Below are 22,815 nucleotides of genomic sequence, written 5' to 3' on the forward strand. Positions count from 1 at the left end.
AAATCAAAAGTAACACATGTACGTTACATACCCAATAGTTCAAAATATTAAAATTTGCCATATATAGCTTGCACGGGTATCAATCATCAAAATGTGGAAGAGATGTAGTAGTATTGGAGCCTAAGATATCATGGAAAGTTTCTTTCACTTGAATATACACCAACACTTTAAAATAATTTACACTATTGATCAATAAAAATTGTGTATTCTGCCGCGTCACTTTACTTAATCTTCTCATTTTCTTCATATGAATGAAATGGAAGATTGAATTAATATTCTTATTGATTTTGTCAATGTAAAATTAATTAATTGATGGTGCATTTAAACTCAACAGAAAATATAAAAACTTGCACATTTTATCTCTTAATTTATTTTATAGTTTCACTTTGTACACATAACATTGTCTTTACAAGGGCATGAATTCTTTGGTGCATGCACACAATGATACCATAAATAATGGATTTTATACTCATGACAATAATTCTGTAAAAAAAAATTCATCATAATAACAAACATAAAAGCTATCCAAAATATGAATTCAAAATAAAAAGTATCATTATTTTTTGTACCAAAAAATATCATTTTTTTAAATAACTAAGGTCGGTACCAAATCACTTATATTTCTCTTCAGTTCTTTTTTTTCCCCTCAAATTACCAAATCACCTTATGACTCCCGTAATTATTAATTTGTATGTGTAGTTAAGAAGTCTAACATCGGATGTTGAAAATATATAGTTTTATAAAGTATAGATAATATTTACCTTACAAGTCAATTTTGTAGAATAGAGTTAAGCTCTGTTTGGTAAAAAATAGCGAATAACTGATAAACTGACTTATAGCGGATGAACTTATAGCGGGTAGCTTATAAGCTAGCTTTTAGCTTATAGCGAATAAGCTATATATAGCTAATTGAATTTATAGTGTTTGAGAAAATTAGCGGTTGAACTAGCTTATAAGTATGAAATGACATAAAAAATATATGTTTACTTAATATTTAATTTTTTCAAGTAAGGTAATAGAGATAAAATTGGAATAAAAAAAATATAAGTTATAAGTTATAAGTTATAAGTTATAAGTCATAAGCTCATAAGCTACTTGAAATATCGTTTGAAAAATAAGCTATAACCTAGTAAAATAATCTATAAGCTCTGTTTTAAAAATTGTTACCAAAATAATATTTAGTTTATAAGCTATAAATTAGCTTATTGTTCTTCCCAAACAGAGACTTACACTCGACTCTCAAGTTTAAGATGTGCATCATTTAGTCTTTTCTCTTGCAACGAAGATTTTTTTTATTTTTTTATTTTTTTTGTTGATATATATATATATATATATATATATATATATATATATATATATTGATAAAGATGATTTTCGGTTGGTATTACTTATAAAATTTTAAACATCATAAAATTATATATTTTACATTTGATTTCAAGATATTCATGGCACAAGCTGAACAAGATTATACATCATTGCTATACCAAAAGGAACATAATTATACATCATTAGATCTTCTCTCGCGAAACTTCCTTCACATGATGGAGGGATTAATGTATGATAAATTTTGTGTATGTAATAATAGCACGAAAATAGAAGGAGAAAAAGAGAGTGAAGTGTGTTCTTCACAAGGATTTTGTTTGAAAGTTTGAATGAAAATTGGAGACGAGGACTTTGGGTGAGAAAATTAGAGAGAAAAAAATAGAGAAATTTTTCAAATTTTTTAAGAAACTCTTGTAAAGAACCATGAATAAATACTTATGATTAATATATTTTTAATTTTAAAAATATTATAACAGTATAGATTAAATTTCAAGAATTCATATAAATTTTTCAAAAACTCCTCTAATATAATTTTTAAGTTTCTCTAAAGAAGAAATTGGTAATACAAAGCGAAATGAATCCACCAAGCTCTATTCTCTATTCTTACTAGTACTAGATCCTTCTTTTCTTTTCTTTTTTTCAAAATTCTCCCCTCGCTTCCTCTCTAAACTCGCAAACACAGCCTATAGGATTTTTTTTTAATGTTAAAAATAATTACAGATCATTCTACTGCCCTAAACGTGTGGCGTACAACTGCAATGCATTTCAGACCAGGGCCGATCCAACATATATGATTTTCTTTTGTTGAACCCTATGGATCAGAGAGATGCTCTCTCTCTCTTAGACATATGTCAATTTAGACCGAACTAGATATACAATTTTAGTGTTTTTGTTTCTCTACTTTCCTTATCTTATTCTTCGGATTGATTGTGTGTGGTTTTGCTATACACAGATTGTAGATTTCTTTTACGTTGAATCTTTATTTGCTTGAATTGTTTAGTTTGGTTGCATTTGTATTTGTTGCACTTTGTCTTTTTAGATTCACAAGTAGTTATTCGAATTTTAAAAAAAAAATTATGAAACACATCTTTTTCTCTCTTCCAACTCCTTCCATTTTTGGAGGGGAGTTAAAATTGACTTAAAAGAAATTTTCTTGGCCTCATTCTCTTTTCTTTTCTACAACTAATTGAACTAAACAAATCAAATTTATAATATATGTTCAATTGTGACAAAAAAAATACTTAGATATTTGTGCACGAATACACACATAGGTGAAGAATTGTCACATTCACCTTGCGTAAGAGGGCGGTGATGGAGGAAGAAGAGAAAAATAAGGGAAGACGAGGAGAAAATAAATATACATATTAAGATATAAAAGAAATAAGAAAATATTAAAATGTTCAACATTTCATTAAAGAAAAATCGATCATAAAGTAACATTTTCTTATCACCAAACAATATTAAAAACGTCAACAAAATCTAATAAAATCAACTTTAGAATACAATTTTTTTTCTCCGATTACAATTACGCACGTTGCTAACATCTTAACTAGCTAAAATCTCATATACATAAAAAAAAATTAGAATTTTACAGGTCTGATATTGAAATCAAGAATAATTAATGTACATGAGGTGTTAGTTAGTTAAGTAGTTAACACATGTATCTACGTATGTAGCGGACAATGTAAAGTTCTAAAATTTCTTATATAGGGAATGTCAGTTAGTTAAGCAACGAACTACATTCGCAAGCTAAATAACAGAAGAAGTATTTTGAAAATTTTCAGAGGAGTTGCAGAAAAATTTAGAGGGCACAAAAAGAAGTGATAAAGGCCCAAAGTGCTTAATGATTTATGAGCCCATAAATACTATTTCAAGCGCACAATGACTAGATGACAAATTATTTACATCTCTTCACTTTTTTTGTTTTGTCAAGTTAGCTAGAAATTTCATCTTAAAAATAGATAAATTAAGCGTTCGAAGTTCGAACCTCAACTCCTACACAAATATAATGCGATATTCTATCAAGTGAACTAAGTTCTTCTCTTCGCTTATCTATCTATCTATAAATGATACAAATGTATGTGTATTGGGTAGTCGACACAAGATCCTAATCATTGTACTTCTCGTGACATTATTTTATTTTAGTACAAATCAAGTTGCATTGGAGTACAAATTTTATTTATTTTTGAATGACACATAACATTGGAGTACAAGTTTAGTCAAAGAAAATAAAAACAAAAACATTGGAGTACGGTGACACCCATTCATAGCGTATGCTTAGTACTTTCAAGGGGAAAAAAACTTGTCCAATGTCTAGTACTGTAATAAAATGTAGTACAAATGTACAATTGTTACAAACAAGGCAACATATATAAAAGCAATGCATTGTATAAGCAACAAATGTATGGGGAATTGAATGGAGTATATCTTTAGGACTATTGTTTGGACAAGTCACAAACACATATACTATTGCCACTTGTCCAAACTATAGTTTTAAAGGAATAATCTCTTCAATAATCAAGCTGATTAAGCGACTAATTATCCTCCTATATGTAGGGGTGTACGTGGGCCGGATTGGGTTGGGTTTGACCAAAACCAAAACCCGAACCACATAGGATACTCCGGATTGGGTCGAGGAAAATAACCACCCGTTATAACATTGAGCCGGGTTGGGTAAATCCACTAGTTTCCGGGTTGGATTGGGTTGGGTAGTGGGTTACCCAAATTATTTTTCTATTTTTTTATATTAAATATTTAAATGTCGAATCATCATATTTTTTCATAAAAATAACTGAACCATATTATTTTATTGAAAAATAGTGTAACTTTTTTGCACTATAAAAAATAATCACATATTTTTCGTGTAAACCCACTAATTTACGGGTTAGATAGTTTGCTACCCAAATAATTTTTTTTGTTTTTTTTAATATCAAATGACTAAATGATGAATTATAATATATGTTCATAAAAATTATTCAAGTTTTTCTTTTTATTTTTTAAATAGTGCGATAAATTATCATATTTGTTTATAAAAATTATTCAATCTTTCTATTTTCTTAAAAAATAGTATAACTTATTTTCAATATAAAAAATATTTGATGATCAAATGGAAAAATCTTTAGTATTTTCATAAAAAATATTTCAAAAAACATAGCACTAGTGGGTAAGTGAGTTTTTTGGGTTGGGTCCGGTTTTACCCGTAACCCAACTTTTTTATGGGTTTTTCATTTTTGAAATCCATATCCACCCACTTGCCCGACCCAACCCACTTTTTTGGGTTGGATTGGGTGGGTTTGACCGGGTCAACCGGATTTGCCCGATCCATGTACACCCCTACCTATATGCATATAAACTCAGCAGCAGGTAATTCAGTCTCATTGAAAGCAACCACATAATTAGGTAAGTTTTTTCAAATTAGAATTTTTTTTTCTTCTTATATTAACTCTCTAGTTTAAAGAAAAAAGGTTCTTATAATTCGCCGCGGTAAATACAGTTTAGTCATGAATTATTCTCATCAGGAGTCGAATTCGAATTCTTCTAAACAATTCATTTTACACAACTTCATAAACCACTTGAGGTCAATATATCTTACATGAAGAAAGAAAAATATACCTCTTATTAAATCTCTCAAATCCTTAATTCCTTCTACTCCATCTTTACATCTTTTTATAAGGTGGATATCATATATGCTATCATATAATGTTATGAAACACTGAATTCTCATGATAAGAGAAGAAAAGAAAAGTAAAGTTGTAACTGTTGTACCACATTATTAGTGAATATAGAATAGTATAGATCATGAGAAGTAATCCTTATATGAAGTGATTAGAGCACTGAACAATTATTATTCTATTTTTATCTATAATAATAATTAATTGTATCTGTGTTGTTTTAATAATCAAAGTGGTGAATGTCATTTATGCTTTATTAGCTTCAAGTTTACGACACTAACCAGCTGCATCATAATCTAATAGGTATTAATCCAGTACCTACACAGCTACACATAATCTAATTGTGGCGAAGAAACATTTACTAAATTGCTAAAGCGTGATCTTTTCGGCAGAAACATGCAACATGATCTGTATCGGTACTTACATGTGTCAATTTGTTGGACCAAAGATATTTGGGCTGAGCCTCTATAAAGAGGGAAAAAAAAATTTCACGTTTCCCGAGCTTCTCAAGAGTCCTCTAAGCTATTAATTTTACCCTTCCTTCTGACACCTCTCAGGTTATGTAGCGAACGTATAAAATAGTAAAATCTGGAAGAAAAAAAATTGTTTGCTATCTACACTATAATCTGAATATGCATTTTAACCCGCGAACTTGTAGGCTGTAGAAAAAAAAAACCATGACTGAAAGTAGTTAAGTGTCGGTGACTGAAAATAGAAGTTTGACCTTTTAGGTGCAACATGCAGTATCCAAAAGAGTTTTATTCTTCTCCATTAAGAGGGCAAACATTGACAAGAGGAGTCCATAAAAGAAGATTCTATTTAAGGTTCTCATTGTTAATTAAATTTGATGTAATTTTCATGTCTAATGTTTTGAGAAAGTTTGTTGTAATAAACTTGTTTTTGATGCAATTTTGTTGTCCAAACTTTTAATAGAAATCTCTATATTCAATTTGTCTTTCCATTTCCGGCTTATGCAAAACTTGTAATGGAAAGATTCACTAATTAACCCGTGAAACCCTGCATAGTGCGCTAGTTACATAGTGAACCATCTTGTAAATTTAAGAGATTAAACATGGACTTTTAAATTACAACAACATTGTACATTGAATTTAAGATAAGAAACGATAACATAAATGAAAAACAGTAAATTAAACCCAAACGAGACTATGGATTAGATATTCACTCTTTTAAGTCTGAATTTAAAAATAAAGAAAAATTATCTACTTTACATTAAAAATTGAAGTTCAAATTGGTACCTTATATATGTTTGTCTAAATATAATTTTTATTTTCAACTTTATTATTCAACTTTATTATTTTTACATTGAATAAATCTAATTCAACTAATTTTTAACTAATATCAATTAACTAATTTCAATTTACATACATAAAACACAGGTTTAGAATCAAATGATTTGTGATTGTTCCATCTTAGTGCAAAATAAAGTGTTTCTTCACTCACATTGCACACAACACAAGCACTATCAAACCATCTAATTCATCATATAACACCATAAAAATAATGTCTCTCTTTCCCACAAGCATCTTTGGTCGAAGAAGATCAGAACCACAACAAAATCATCATCACCAAACATGGCACATCACATAGAGTGGAAAGAAACTCATGAAGCTCATGTTTACAAAGCACATCTTCCGGGACTCGAGCGAAACGATGTTCGAGTTGAAGTTGATGATGATACAGTACTATGTATCATAAAAACATCGGTATGATAAAATTAAAAATCTTGTATCAAGAAAAAAAAATATGAAAGCAAAAAGCATTGGAGGGTCCCCCTTTTTTTTTTCTTCTGAAAATCCTACAATGCTAGGGAAATGGATTGCCTGCAGTTGTATTTAACTGCAGGGTCCTGCTGTAGCACATTATCTTTTTTACTTTTTAATTTATTTTAATTTGTTAAATAAAAATAGAACAAGTTTGCTTTACTGTGTGATCCTGCAGTTTAATTCAACTGTAGGTGATCCTGGTCCGCTAGGGAAATGGATTGCCTGCAATGCTAGAACTAAAGTGCTAATTATACATAGCCTTCTTTCCTTTAATTTCCTTTTTGACTTTTCTTCTTCATCAAGATGATTTTATAGTACAACACTACAGCTTGCTTGTTTACTTGCAAATGAATTATGGAACAATTTTTTCTGTACAAGAATAAAATCTTCAAATTGAAATCTGTCATATTCCAACCGACACAATGTTATATGCATATAAAAACCATAACATCATTGTCAAATAACATTAATACTTTAAGTCACATCACTTAAACATGTCTTTCACCACCACCGCAAACGGTGTTCCGTCGAACTCCACGCTGGCTATGATGTTGGGCCGGCGAAGAATTCCGATACACACATCATTCTATTGGGGTCACAAAGTGGACATACTATTCCATTGCTGGCCCGGGAACAGCTCCGCCATGTATGCGGTGGCGCTGATCCTGGTGTTCGTAATGGCAGTGCTTGTGGAGTGGCTTTCATTCACTAACATTGTGAAACTCAAACCCGGGACTTCAAGCGACGTCGTTGGGTCCCTTTTAAGGACGGGGCTGTATGGTGTCCGTACTGGATTCTCGTACTTGGTTATGTTGGCTGTTATGTCGTTTAATGGTGGCGTGTTTCTCGCCGCAATTTTCGGCCATGTTATTGGTTTTATGGTTTTTGGTACCATGGCTGTTATGAAGAAATCTGGTGGGTTGGATTCATCCAAACCTCAGAGTGTGTTTGTTTGATGCATCTTTGTTTGTGTGATTATACAAAATGAAAGTTTCTAAAGCGACTATTTTGAGTTTTTGTAATAAAATAAACTGTGTCAAGAAAAAGAAAGTATATAATGGTGTTTTTGTTATGAGTTATGTTATAAATGTTATAAATAATAAAGTTCATTGTTGCTGAAATGTATGATTTTTTTATGTTTTGTGCTTAACTTGTGAGGTTGGGTTAATCAATCTACAAGCATCGTTGAAAATAATGTGAGTTCAAATTGATGTGTTGGTGTGTCTTTTTGACGCCCCAAAAAAATTACTTTGGTGTGCTTTGTATTAAAGCTTTTGATTAAATTTTATTTTGCAAACATACTTTTAGTTTTAGTTAAAAGTGAGTTTCTTGTAACATGATTGTTTGTTTGGCTGATAGTCTTGTTGGTTTAGATATTTTATGTTTGACAAGTTGAAATTTGTTTGGATTACATTAAAGTGAAACATTTTTTCTTAAATATGATAAAATAATCAACATGTTACCGTTTGCATTTGATATTTTTGACTTTCTAGCTTCAGAGACTGTAAATTTTTTGAAAAGAGTTCAAAAAATCATACATAGTATAGTAACATTGTACCGCCTAGGTCTATGAATGTAGTTTGTTAAAGATTGAGTTTTGCTATACCAAAAGATTTAACGGCGCAACTTGTTGATCGTCTACCTTTTGTTCATGTGTAATTATTTTATATATATATATATAATTTAAGTAAAAAAATTAAATGTAAAGAATTAAATATGAATTTTTAAAATTTCAAGAGATTAAAATAAAAGTAATGAAAATCTCGACTGAAAAATTAAATTTTGATTTTTTTTCTTTTTTCGAGAATATTTTTATATTGTTCTAAACATGTCCGCAAAAAATCATTCAAAAATACATACTATTAATTTTTTATAAGAAAAATACACATTGATTTAACATTAGAGTTTTAAATTACATGCATAATAGTTTTCTAATGACCAAAATTTTTTTTTGGTAATTTTATAAAAACAAAAAATATATTTAACCTTGTGAATTTTAACAAGAATACAATATTAAAATATAGGGACCAAAAAGAAGTTGATAATTTTATTTTTTTTCCAATTAAATTTTTTTTTTTGACGAAATATTTTTCCAATTCAAAGTTGGTAATTTTATGATGACCAAAAAATATATTTAATTTGAAGAAATTATTTTTTTGAACAAAGAATTTTTTATAAAAAAAGATTACGGTATAAAATTATTTTAAAAAAAAAAAGAAACTAAAACAAACGGTCGGTGGGTTACAGCCTTACAAGGATTGTGAGATATGTGTGTGTTTGAATCTTACGCTTTGAATAAAAATTCATTCTTTCTATTTCTTTTTCAAGAACCAAGAATCTATTTTTCTCCCATTTTCATCTCACCCAAAATTATACTTCCGATTCTTCCAAAATCTCTTGCATCCTCACCCAAAATCTCTCGCATTCTCACCGATTCTTCCAAAATCACACTTCGAACTCACAATCTCTCGTGTTTCTCCTTTCTCCGCCGATTCTTCAATGATCAGTTGTGTGCATCTTCCGCATCCCGCGATTCTTCAATCAGAAATTTTCAATTCGATTTCTGAATCAATTGATTGCGGTACGAATTCTTGTTAATTTCATGTCTATTATATGGTTCTGAACATATATTTTCTATATCATCAAGTGATTTTAGGGTTTTGATTTCATGGAGATTTTAACTCTGTTTAGGGTTTTGATTTTTCTAATTTGATGTTATGTATGTTTAGGATTTGACATTTCAGATTTGATTTTAAGTCGATTTTCACTTTGCTTAGGGTTTTTCATCATCCTTATCAAGTTTGATTTATGCATGTTTTCAGTGACCTAAATGATTACTATTGCAATATTTGACTTCTTTATATATGATTGTTAGTCGTTTTTCTAAACAATTTTGTTGTGATAGATCAAAAATTGTTGCCTGATACATATGAAAAATATTGTTTGTGATTGATTTTGGTGCGGCCATTGTGTAGTTTCTTTGGATTAGGATTAATTCTAAAATTTATACATTTCATGTTACAGGGCTGAGGTAGAAGGCTAAAAAGAGACCTATGATGTAAAAATAGGTGAAAAGTGGACTATTAATTTATGTCACTGATATGAAAATGTGGCTGGAAGTGGACTATTAATTAATGCTTGTGATATGTAGATAGCAAAAAAGATAGATACTCCATGATGCAATAATAGGTGAGAAGGAGCTAATTTGTAGTGTGAGATTTATCAACATTGTGTGGTTTCTTATGATTTGATGACTTGATGAATTGGATTCATTTATAACATTATATAAGCTACTTATTGACACAGTTCTGTTGCTGGTGGTATGAAGAGCAGGATCGTCGGTTCTTTTTCCAGTTTGGAAATAATCTTAGACCTCCAATTCTTCTTTTTCGAGGATCAGTAGGAGCTTACGCATATCTCAGATTGTTACGGGCAAAAAGTCTCAAACTTGACTATGAAGCAAGGTAATTGTTAGTGATGTAATATAAATATATATATATATATATATATATATATATATATATATATATATATATATATATATATATATATATATATATATATATATATACAACTTTTTTATGATGTCAATTGTCAATGTTATACTAAATTACTTGTTGCATCTGTATGTTCATTGACCAACTTCATATATACTTATGCAGAGCAAAAGATTTATTTTAGCATCTATAAATAACATGTTCTTGATTATTGGTTACTAATACTTTGTTATATACTCATAACAATGACTTAATGAATAGTTTGACCCATTTACTACGTGAAAGCAATTGTCCCTATATTTCGTGATCATGTTGCTGCCTTAATTGCTACTCAAAGCAATTGTCCCTATCGGTGTCCGCTTTTCTATTAAAAAAAATTATGAATTTTTATTCATAGTAATGCATGAATTGATACATGTTCTGCTTTGATGATCCTTAGTCCCTAAATTCAAATTTGCAACTGCAATTAGAAGTGATTTTGCATTATGAACTTAATGACCCTTGTCCCTAATGTTACCTAAGTTTTGTAAAGGATGGATGCCTCAATGACCCTTGAGGAAAATGCATTATGAATTCTTTATTCATAATGGAAAAGTTGGATGGTGGCTTTTTAGAAGTGATTTTACATTATGAACTTTAATTGAGGAAACATGTATTGTCCCAAAAAATTTCAATCTATTGCTTATTGGTTTATAATCAATACCTATTGGGAACAGTTTACGATGTTTTCATTATTGATTATTCAAAAACCTCCAATCTTCTTCAATAAAATGTGAATTTTTAAATTTTGTAAGAGATTGGATATCTTGATGCCCAAAAAATGCTGGATAAATTACTTAATGACCCTAGTCCCTGAATGTGAAGTCTTGTTGTTGCCTTAATTGCTACTCAAAGCAATTGTCCCTATCGGTGTCCACTTTTCTAATAAAAAAAATTATGTATTTTTATTCATAGTAATGCATTAATGGATATGTATTCTGCTCTGATGACCCTTAGTCCCTAAATTCAATTTTGCAACTGTAGTTAGAAGTGATTTTGAATTATGAACTTAATGACCGTTGTCCTTAATGTTGCATAAATTTTGTAAGGGATGGATGCCTTAATGACGTGAATGACCCTCAAGGAAAATGCATTATGAATTCTTTATTCTTAACGGAAAAGTTGGATGGTGGCTTTAGAAGTCATTTTACATTATGAACTTTAATTGAGGAAACATGTTCTGTCCCAAAAACTTTAAATCTTCTGCTTATTGGTTTATAATAAATCGATGCATATTGGGAATGATGATGGGTTTTAGATTTTTTTCATTCTTGATTATTCAAATACATTCAATCTTCTGCTTCATTAAAATGTGAAATATCAAATTTTTGAAAGGGATTGGATGTCTTGATGCCCAAAAAAAACTGGATAAATTACTGAATGACCCTAGTCCCTGAATGGGAAATCTTTTTGTTGCCTTAATTGCTACTCAAAGCAATTGTCTCTATCGGTGTCCGCTTTTCTATTAAAAAAAATTATGAATTTTTATTCATAATAATGCATGAATGGATATATATTCTGCTTTGACACCCTTAGTCCCTAAATTCAGTTTTGCAACTGCAATTGGAAGTGATTTTGCATTATGCACTTAATGACCCTTGTCCCTAATGTTACATAAGTTTTGTAAGTGATGGATGCCTCAATTAACTTCGAGAAAAATGCATTATGAATTCTTTATTCATAATGGAAAAGTTGGATGGTGACTTTAGAAGTGATTTTGCATTATGAACTTAATGGCCCTTGTCCCTGATGTTACATAAATTTTGTAAGGGATGGATGCCTTAATGACCCTTGAGTAATATGCATTATGAATTCTTTATTCATAATGGAATAGTTGGATGGTGGCTTTAGAAGTGAGTTTACATTATGAACTTAATGACCCTTATCCCTAATGTTACATAAGTTTTGTAATGGATGGATGCCTTAATGATATTTGAGGAAAATGAATTATGAATTCATTATTCATAATGGAAAAGTTGGATTGTGCAATTGTCAATATTGGTATGGTATACATGATGAGCTCACTAACTTAAAATTCGACAATAAGATGGATCAAATGTTAAATATACTTTGTTCCATGATTTTTGCAAGAGATTGTCTTGGCGGCCCGAAAATGTTGGATGATGCATTTTATTTAGGAAACTTGTTCTGTCCCAAAAACTTTCAATCTTCTGCTTATTGGAAATTTCATTCCAACATATTTGCCTTATTTGGTTTATAATCAATACATATTGGGAACGATGACAGGTTGTCGATTTTTTCATTCTTGTGTATTCAAGAACTTTCAATTTTTGCAAGAGTTTAAATGTCTTGATGCGATGAACTTAATGACCCTAGTCACTGAATGTGAAAGCTAGTTGTTGCCTTAATTGCCACTCAAGCAATTGTCTCTATCGATGTCCTATATATGAACTTTTATTCATAATGCATGCATAGATATCTAATTTGATTTGATGACCCTTAGTCCCTATATTCAATTTTGCAATTGTAATTAAAAGTGATTTTCACTTATGTTCCTAATGACCCTATTCGCTAATGTTTCATCAGTTTTGTAAGGATTGGATTGCCACAATGAGACAATGACCTCAGAGTTAAATGCATTATGACCCTAATCAATGGTTTTTATTGTCTTTTTAAAACCCTAATCGTGAAACAGTCACTGAGATGAATTTTTTTTTCATTATCTTTAAAGCATGTTCTAAACATAAGCCCGGTTACTCAAAATTGTGGCCTAGTACATGTAATGTTTGCAGTGCTGGAGGAATTTGGTTTGTGATTGATTTTGGTGGGGGCATTGTGTGGTTTCTTTCGATTAGGCTGAATTCTAAAATATATACATGTGATGTTACAGGGCTGAGGTAGAAGTCGAAAAAGAGAGCTATGATGTAAAAGTAGGTGAAAAGTGGACTATTAATTTATGTTTGTGATATGAAAATGTGGCTGGAAGTGGAGTATTAATTTATGTTTCTGATATGTTGCAGGGATGAGGTAGAAAGCAAAACAGATAGATACCCGATAATGCAATAATAGGTGAGAAGGGGCTAATTTGTAGTGTGAGATTTATCAACATTGTGTGGTTTCTTATGATTTGATGACTTAATGAATTGGATTTGTTTATAACATTATATAAGCTACATATTGACACAGTTCTGTAGCAACTGACACATTTGTTTATATAACCCTAACCATTATTAGTTGGTTCATGCATTATGGGTGGTGGCACCATTGGTGTTCAATCCCTCTGTCTTTGATTGGTTAAAATTGTTTATTTTTTATGACATTATGAACTGGATATGGTACAGTGAAATTGTGTTTGCTAAAGCTGAACAAATCTGGTGGTATGAAGAGCAGGATCGTCGGTTCTTTTCCAGTATGGAAATAATCTTAGATTGTTACGTGGGAAAAGTCTCAAAGTTGGCTATGAAGCAAGGTAATTTCAAAGGTTAAGGTTGTAATATATATATATATATATATATATATATATATATATATATATATATATATATATATATATATATATATATATATATATATATATATATATATATATAAACAACTTTTTTATGATGTCAATTGTTAGTGTTATACTATATTACTTGTTGCACCTGTATTTTCATTGACCAACTTCGTATATACTTATGCAGAGCAAAAATTTTCTTTTAGCATCTGTAAATAACATGTTCTTGATCATTGGTGGTTACTATGTTATATACTCATAACAATGACTTAGTGAATAATTTGGCCTATTTACTGCATGAAATCTTGTTGTTGCCTTAATTGCCACTCAAAGAAATTGTCCCTATCGGTGTCGGCTTTTCTATTAAAATAAATTATGAATTGTTAGTAATGCATGAATTGATATATATTATGCTTTGATGACCCTTAGTGCATAAATTAAAGTTTGCAACTGCAATTAGAAGTGATTTTGTCTTATGAACTTAATGACCCTTGTCCCTAATGTTACATAAGTTTTGTAAGGGATGAATGCCTCAATGACCCTTGAGAAGTGATTTTACATTATGAACTTTAATTGAGGAAACGTGTTCTGTCCCAAAAATTTTCAATCTTCTGCTTAATTTGTTTATAATCAATACCTATTGGGAACAATGATGGGTTTACGATTTTTTCATTATTGATTATTCAAATACCTTCAATCTTCTGAAATTTCAAATTTTGTAAGGGATTAGATGTCTTGATGCACAAAATATGCTGGATAAATTACTTAATGACCCTAGTCACTGAATGTGAAATTTTGTTGTTGTCTTAATTGCTACTCAAAGCAATTGTCCCTATCGGTGTCCGTTTTCCTATTAAAAAAAATTATGAATTTTTATTCATACTAATGCATGAATGGATATATATTCTATTTTGATGACCCTTAGTCCCTAAATTCAATTTTGCGACTGCAGTTAGAAGTGATTTTGCATTATGAAATTAATGACCCTTGTCCCTAATGTTACATAAATTTTGTAAGGGATGGATGCCTCAATGACCCTCGAGGAAAATGCATTATGAATTCTTTATTCATAATGAAAAAGCTGGATGGTGGCTTTAGAAGTGGTTTTACATTATGAACTTTAATTTAGGAAACGTGTTCTGTCCCAAAAACTTTCGATCTTCTTCTTATTGGTATATAATAAATACCTATTGAGAACGATGACGGGTTTTAGATTTTTCATTCTTTATTATTCAAATACCTTCAATCTTCTGCTTCAATAAATTGAAAATTTCAAATTTTGTAAGTGATTGGATTGTCTCGATGCCCAAAAAATGCTGGATACATTATTTGACCTTAGTCGCTGAATGTGATATCTTGTTGTTGCTTTAATTGCTACTCAAAGCAATTGTCCCTAACGGTGTCTACTTTTCTATTAAAATAATTATGAATGTTTATTCATAGTAATGCATGAATGGATATATATTCTACTCTGATGACCCTTAGTCCAGAAATTCAATTTTGCGACTGCAATTAGAAGTGTGATTTTGCATTATGAACTTGGAGGAAAATGCATTATGAAATCTTCATTCATAATGGAAAAGTTGGATGGTGGCTTTAGAAGAGTGATTTTACATTATGAACTTTAATTGAGGAAACGTGTTCTGTACCAAAAACTTTCAATCTTCTGTTTATTGGTTTATAGTTAATACCTATTGGGAATGATAATGGATTTTAGATTTTTCATTCTTGATTATTCAAATATTCAATCTTCTGCTTCAATAAAATGTGAAATTTCAAATTTTGTAAGGGATTAGATGTCTTGATGCCCAAAAAATGCTGGATACATTACTGAATGACCCTAGTCCCTGAATGTGAAATCTTGTTGTTGCTTTAATTGCTCTTCAAAGCAATTGTCCCTATCGGTGTCCGCTTTTCTATTAAAAAAATTATGAATTTTTATTCATAGTAATACATGTTGGATATTTATTCTGTTTTGATGACCCTTAGTCCTTAAATTCAATTTTGCAACTGCAGTTAGAAGTTATTTTGCATTATGAACTTAATGACCCTTGTCCCTAATGTTACATAAGTTTTGTAATGGCTGCCTCAATGACCCTTGAGGAAAATGCATTATGAATTCTTTATTTATAATGAAAAAGTTGGAAGGTGGCTTTAGAAATGTTTTACATTATGAACTTCATGACCCTTGTCGCTATTGTTACATAAGTTTTGTAAGGGATGGATACCTTAATGACCCTTGAGGAATATGCATTATGAATTCTTTATTCATAATGGAAAAGTTGGATGGTGGCTTTAGAAGTGATTTTGCATTATGAACTTAATGACCCTTGTCCCTAATGTTACATAAGTTTTGTAAGGGATGGATGCCAAAAGTAAACACAGGTTTGGTATTAGGAATTGAAGAACAATAGGTAAAAACAGGTTTGGTATTAGTGGTGATGCAGATTTGGATAATTTGAAGAAGATGAAATGTGAGTTCAGTGTTGGAAGTGAAAAAAAGCAAGAATGTTGGTGGTGGTAGGCCAAAGCTTGCTTTGTAACCTTGTTCGGCGCTGCCGAGCTCTGTACATAGGATGTGGATGTTCCTGTTGCTGATGTTTCTATCACATCACTTGAGTACTTGTTACATCAACTAATACCATTGTAACTTCTGCTGCAGAGGATATGAGAAGACTGAATAAAATATAACTGAAGGTGCACTTGATATGGATGAAGCTATTGATATAAGTCTTAATTGCTTAACATAAAATTAGGTGTGTATGTTTCTTGTGCATTCTTATAGAATAGATGTTTCATTATTACTGACATTAGTCATATATAAGCCTCTACAGAAGAATGCACAAGAAACATACACACCTAATTTTATATTTAATTTTAATATAAAATTTCATTCATAACATAAGGCATGGATATTATCTATTGTACTTTGATGACCCTAGTCCCTAAATGCAATTTTGCAACTACAATATGAAGTGTTTTTGCAAATGCAAAAGGAAGTGCATCCTTTGTGCATGAGCCCACTAACTCCAAATTAAAAATACGATGAATATATACTTTGTTCTGTGATTTTCGTAAGGGATTTTCTTGATGCCCCAAAAATGCAGGTTGATGCCTTAAGTTGAGAAGGAATTATCAGGTGATAAGCTATTCAAGTTTTATTTTTTTTTCATTTCATTATAATTGTTTGTGTTGGCTTTATGATTTCAAACATGGTTTAATTATTTAGATTCATATAACAACATATTTTTATATAGAGAGGAACTTTGTACACTAGTGCAGTTCTGTAATAGCAGATTGCCATCCTTTTAGTTTCATCATGAAACTACTGTCCCATAGATGTGGACAGAATCTGGAGAGATAATAGAAACTACGGAACAATATAGCAGGTGCTGGGAACTCATTGAATCCCAGTTTTCAAGGTTTATTTGTTAACCGGGTAGATTTTTAAGTCGGAAGTTAACGTGGAGTATATTACCCTAGTAACCCTAAACTTGACCGTTGGAATCGATGAATATACTTTGTTTTATAAATTTTGTAATGGATGGATCATAGATGTCTCAATGACCATAGAGTAAAATGTTGGATGAACTAAATGACTCTAGTCCCGGAATGTGAAAGCTAGTTGTTTCCTTAATTGCTACTCAAGCAATTGTCTCTATCGGTGCCCGCTTTTCTATTAAAAAGAATTATGATTTTTTATCTATAATAATGCATGAATGGATATATATATATATATATATATATATATATATATATATATATATATATATATATATATATATATATATTAATGACCCTTGTCCCTAATGTTACACAAGTTTTGTAAGGGATGGATGCCTCAACTCAATGACCTTTGAGGAAAATGCATTATGAATTCTTTATTCATAATTGGAAAAGTTGGATGGTGGCTTTCAAAGCAAAGGAATTTTAATATGAAATTTTATTCAAAATGTGGATGGTGTATATTGTCTTTTTATGACCCTAATTGTGAAATTGTCGCTAGTGGTATGGTATACATGAGCTCGCTAACTCCAAAATTCGATGATAAGATGGATATACTTGGTGGCCGAAAATGTTGGATGATGCCTTAATGTGAAAGCTAGGTGTTGCCTTAAATGCAATTTTAATATAGAATTTGATGATCCTAGTCCCTAAATGCAATTTTGCAACTGCATATGATGTGATTTTGCAAATGCAAAAGGAAATGCGTCCTTGTGTTTGATTAATTCACTGATAAGGGTTTCAAAGGAATTCTTTAAGGAAGATATGAATCAACCGAAGTGAAGTACAAAGAAACCAACTCTTTTGAGTCTAAACTATTTATGATAATATCTATCTGGTATATATGGCATTTTGAAGACAACTTATGCTTTGTGATCATTGGAGGAAACCATAATGAGGTTGTATCTGTTGGTCTATTTTACTGCAGGCATATTGTAAAATTTGATAAAATTTTGCGAGTATTGTTGGTATAAGAATCAGATAGCACTAGATTTATGTCAATAATTAGTAACTGAAAAAAGATAGAACCTCCATTTTTATCTTTCTTGATCATTCAATAAGATTCAATCTTCTGCTTGATAAATACAAAACTTTTTATTGCTGAACATATCGGTGTTCAGGTTCAGCAAGGTTCAACGGTGATTCCGAAACTGAAATCTCATGGAACTGTTAGTGTTGAAAGCATGCTGGTGGGTAAAGGAAAGCTTGATGGTTCAGCTGTTGGTGTGACTTCATGCACGAATCAGAGTAACTTTCTATCCCAAATTTGAAAATGAAAAGTCAGATCAAGAGGTACATGTTTCCTCTCACAGTTTTTTATGTTTAAATTTCAACATAGGTTATGTATCAATTTTCCTAGGTTATGAGTGGAGGTTTAGTTTTTCTTCGTAATAGTTGTTTGAGTCTTAGCCTTGTGGGATATTAGACAATCAAACACAATTGTTTCAAGCACATTCAAAAGAAACTGATATGCTTTATGCCGAGACCCTGAGGCTAAACGAAAACTGAAGATGATTAATTTGGCATCCTTTATTAGATTCATTATGAGAGACTTGACTGAAATATTGATGCTATGGTTGTAGAGTGGACGATTGGGATGGTCGAAGCCCAATACCACCTTCATCTCGACTATATAAGCCTCGCATCATCACCTATGAAGGTATGTCTCATTCTAACCCCTCTATAGCTCATAAGTTTGAAGGCCATAGATTAACTTAAAAGCAAAGACAAAAAATATTACTCGAAGGGAGAATAAATTAACTTTTAATTTAGTTAAAAGCCTTGAATGATTAATTAACCCGGTATTGGGCTGAGGCCTCTGGTCCAACAAAATATGAAAGCCCGTGAGATAGCCTTTATATTAAAGCACATGCATTCTTCACCGTCTATGTTATGCCGCTTCTATCTTACATTGTGTTTGGTTTGGTTCTCCGATTCGTCTTTCTACTTCTTCATCTAAAGAATGAATGCAGCTTCTATCTTACACTATGTTTGGTTTGATGAAAATCTCTATGTACGTTCAAAATTGAAATTATTTTTTATAACAAAATAAGTTAATGATTAACCAAACATAGAGTCAAAGTATATTTTCATTTAGAAAGAGGCATCTAGGGTGCAGAGCAATATAGTATAATAAAGGCTTAACTACACATTTGGTCCCTTACATTTATTTTAAGTTTCAATTTGGTCTCTTACGTTTAAAAAGAATTTGGTCCATTACGTTTTCATTATGTTTCAATTTAGTCATTTCCGTTAGTTTTGTCACTAACACCGTTTGAACTATACATGTGTCACTGTGTCAAAGTGTCCACGTGTCAGTCCACATATGCGAATTGACTGCCACATGTGACACAATTGACGGAAAGGACTAAATTGAAACCTAATGGAAACGTAAGGGACCAAATTGATACTTTTTAAACGTAAGGGACCAAATTGAAACTTAAAATAAACGTAAGGGACCAAATGTGTAGTTAAGCCTATAATAAACCAAACATGCTAGTTTGGTTTTGCTTTCAATATCTTATGTTGCCTAAATATTCCAAGCTGGAGGTGCCTTTAGAAGAATTTCAACACAGTCCAATAAGCCCAAATCTTATCTGAATAGTGAATTCAACAGCCTTTGAAGCCACTCAAAAAGGCCCAAATTGGAGGTGGGGGTGTGACATTATAAGAAGGGCTTTCTATCAATTGTGCATCATAAACTAGGTCTATAAGAGCCACAAATATAGAATTTTTGACCTAATATCCCTACATTTTCATAATAATTCAATTTTGCCCCAACACATTTGAAACTCCACCTTTTTTAAAACATTTCGAACTTCTCTCTCTCACTCCAATGTACGACTCCTCCAGTCTTTCCAGTACATAAAAGTTTTGCTTAAAACTTTTGATCAAAATTTAATTTTTTGTATAGAACATTTCATAAATTGAAAATGTTGGTACAATGTTCCGTCATTTTTAATTTATGAAATGAGGTTTTGATCAAATTGTGTTTCATCAAATTGACACTTTCAGAATTATTTTCAATTATAATCTTTTGTTTATCTCATAATTTTTAGGATTAAATTCACTTTTGATCCCCCTACTTTCATAAATATGAAGTTTTGATTCCCCTATTTTTAAATTCAACTTTTTGAGTTTTGGTCCCTCACCCCTTTTTTTAGACCAATTTTGTTGATGTGGCATTGTTAGTGATGACATGGCAGCACCCATGTGGATAAATTTAATATCCATGTCATTATACTTAGTTATATACTCCCTCCGTCCCAAATTATAAGGGAAAAAAGTCTATTTTTTTTGTCCCAAATTATAAGGGAGAAAGTAATTTTCAAGAATTTTTTTCCCTTATTCTCATAAAATTAAATGCAAATTGCATTTAATTTTCTCTCTCTACCCTTTTCTCAATAAACAACAACCAATAAAAAATGTTTTTACATCTTCCTATGCAACTTATTCCAAGGAAAACCCACAAAAACATATTTCAAATTCTCATGTTTTACTTTTTCTTAATAAGTGTGATTTTTTTATTTTCTCTTATAATTCGGGACGGAGGGAGTATATATATATATATATATATATATATATATGTAAGGATAATTACATTTAAATGGAGGGCAAACGAGCAACAAGCTGCACCGCTAATCTTTTTTAGATGGCAAAACCAATCCGCTTAAATACTATATCTAGAGATCTAGAAGACACCACATATTACTATGCATGATTTTTTGAACTCTTTTCAAAATATTCTCAACATCTAGTGCTAGGAAATCAAACGTGTCATTATTAATTTTTTAAAATTCAATAGTACTAATTTTATAATTACTATTTTATTATTAGAATTATATTAAATTAAAACATTAATAATAATAATAATAATACTCCCTCCGTCCCTTTTTATAAGAACATTTTCAAAAATCAAGGGTATTAAAAAAAAGTTGTTGGAATAATAATTTTGTTTGATTTGTGAGAATATTACTAATTTACCCTTTATATTTGATATTTGATGTATTCAATGTTGTTTTTTTTTTATTTCAGTGCAAATTAGTGGTATTAATGAGGGATATATTTGGCAAATAATAATAATTACATCTAGAAATTTGTAGAGGATTTTTTATTTAAGGACAAACTTTTTTATAAAAGTTCTTATAATTAGGAATGGAGGGAGTAAATCTTAAAAAAATATGAAACTGAGATCCCTAAATTCCAAATTTTCTCTTCGTTTTGGATTTTAGTGTTTTACCAATTCCCTTTGTTTTCAGTTCAAACCCTTTGAAATTAAAACCATACACTTTATGGATTTTCTAAAATGAAAAGAAACCAGAGAAGATTTTGTGCAATTGGAATTGAGAATTAGTAGAGAGTAGAATGGAAAGTTTGAAGTCATCTCTTGTGCAACTATCTTCTTTCTCCACCTTCTAGTTCTAAAATCCCTCGCATTTTGTTTACACTCCTTTCATCATTGCCTGTATGATTTTTTCCCATACGTCTTAGATCGATTTGGATCTAGAATGAAGTTTGTGTTTCAATAAAAATTACTTATACTCTTTAAATTATTTCTGGATTTTGGATGGGTTTGGATTTTTTTGACACATGATGGGTTAGAATAAATCATCTATATATAAATCATCTATATATATATATATGGGGTTTTCTAACTTAGACCCTAGTTAGGTCTAAGTTAGCAAGGTGCACCTTTTCAATTGGACCAAAATACCATTCTTTTAATTTTTGAAAGAATAGAGCAACAGGGGCATTTCTGTAATTTTACATAAAAAAAAAAATAATGACACGCGCCCCCACCTTCTTAAAAATTAATAGACGTGGATCCAGTGTCGCGCGCGTACGGAAGGACCATGGTTACAGACCGTTGATTTCCATCAGACAGCCAAGATGTGATCTCATTAAGGCTGTCTGATTGATCAGACAGCCCAGATCATCCTACCATCCTGTCTGCGCCACACTAGATTATAAGCTGGAGAGAGAAAATTTTACTTTTGAAAAAGGCAGCCACGTGTCAGCATATGACTGGGTCTGCCTGATTTTTTCCATTTTATGCTTTAAACTCGATTATTTCGTCGTAAATTAATTTTTTATTTTTTAATTTTTATACCAAAATTCATAATTTTTTTTTCTCTACAAATAGAGACTTGGTTTGTTTGATTTGGACACCGAAAAAAAAAACGCAATTTTTCACTACTTTAAACTCGATTATTTCGTCGTAAATTAATTTTTTTTTTTTATTTTTTATACCAAAATTCATAATTTTTTTTTCCTACAAATAGAGATTTGGTTCGTTCGATTTGGACACCGAAAAAAAAAACGCAATTTTTCACTACCTTAATCTCATTTTATTGTTTACTAAATACGTTACGTGTGTGTTCTAAACTCAACCAACCCACTGAAACCATTATACCAGGAAAATAGTAGATAATATTCTGGAACTTTTGGTATATTTTATAAAATTTTTGGAGACCTGAAACTATTTTTAGTTAATTAAATGAGATAAAACGATAATTAAAAACTAATGTTTACTTCTGAAA

The 22,815-nt window shown here is 30.6% G+C and overlaps 1 protein-coding gene and 1 long non-coding RNA gene across 15 annotated transcripts; both read left to right on the top strand.

Annotated features, from left to right (window-relative positions):
- Positions 1–4,680: 4,680 nt before the first annotated feature.
- LOC123888446 lies at positions 4,681–13,761 on the top strand. 14 transcript variants are annotated; one of them, XR_006802069.1, is made up of 7 exons: positions 9,082–9,359; positions 9,803–9,846; positions 9,930–9,967; positions 10,085–10,242; positions 13,166–13,205; positions 13,296–13,344; positions 13,617–13,761. XR_006802069.1 is itself a non-coding variant. In XM_045937510.1 (5 exons), exons 1-4 carry the CDS (start codon positions 9,278–9,280, stop codon positions 13,299–13,301), a joined length of 264 nt encoding a protein of 87 aa, XP_045793466.1. In that variant the 5' UTR covers positions 9,082–9,277; the 3' UTR covers positions 13,302–13,344; positions 13,617–13,761. The 14 variants fall into 14 exon arrangements, 4 of the variants coding, with proteins under 4 accessions (XP_045793466.1, XP_045793464.1, XP_045793467.1 ...); XR_006802072.1 differs by having other exon boundaries at positions 10,107–10,242; XR_006802071.1 differs by having other exon boundaries at positions 10,112–10,242.
- Positions 13,762–16,891: 3,130 nt separating this feature from the next.
- LOC123888449 lies at positions 16,892–20,487 on the top strand. The gene is made up of 3 exons (XR_006802074.1): positions 16,892–16,910; positions 18,397–18,568; positions 18,859–20,487. It is a non-coding gene; the product is annotated as an uncharacterized LOC123888449 (long non-coding RNA).
- Positions 20,488–22,815: the final 2,328 nt, after the last annotated feature.

Source organism: Trifolium pratense, linkage group LG6 (genome assembly GCF_020283565.1).
Source record: "Trifolium pratense cultivar HEN17-A07 linkage group LG6, ARS_RC_1.1, whole genome shotgun sequence".
NCBI lineage: Eukaryota > Viridiplantae > Streptophyta > Magnoliopsida > Fabales > Fabaceae > Trifolium > Trifolium pratense.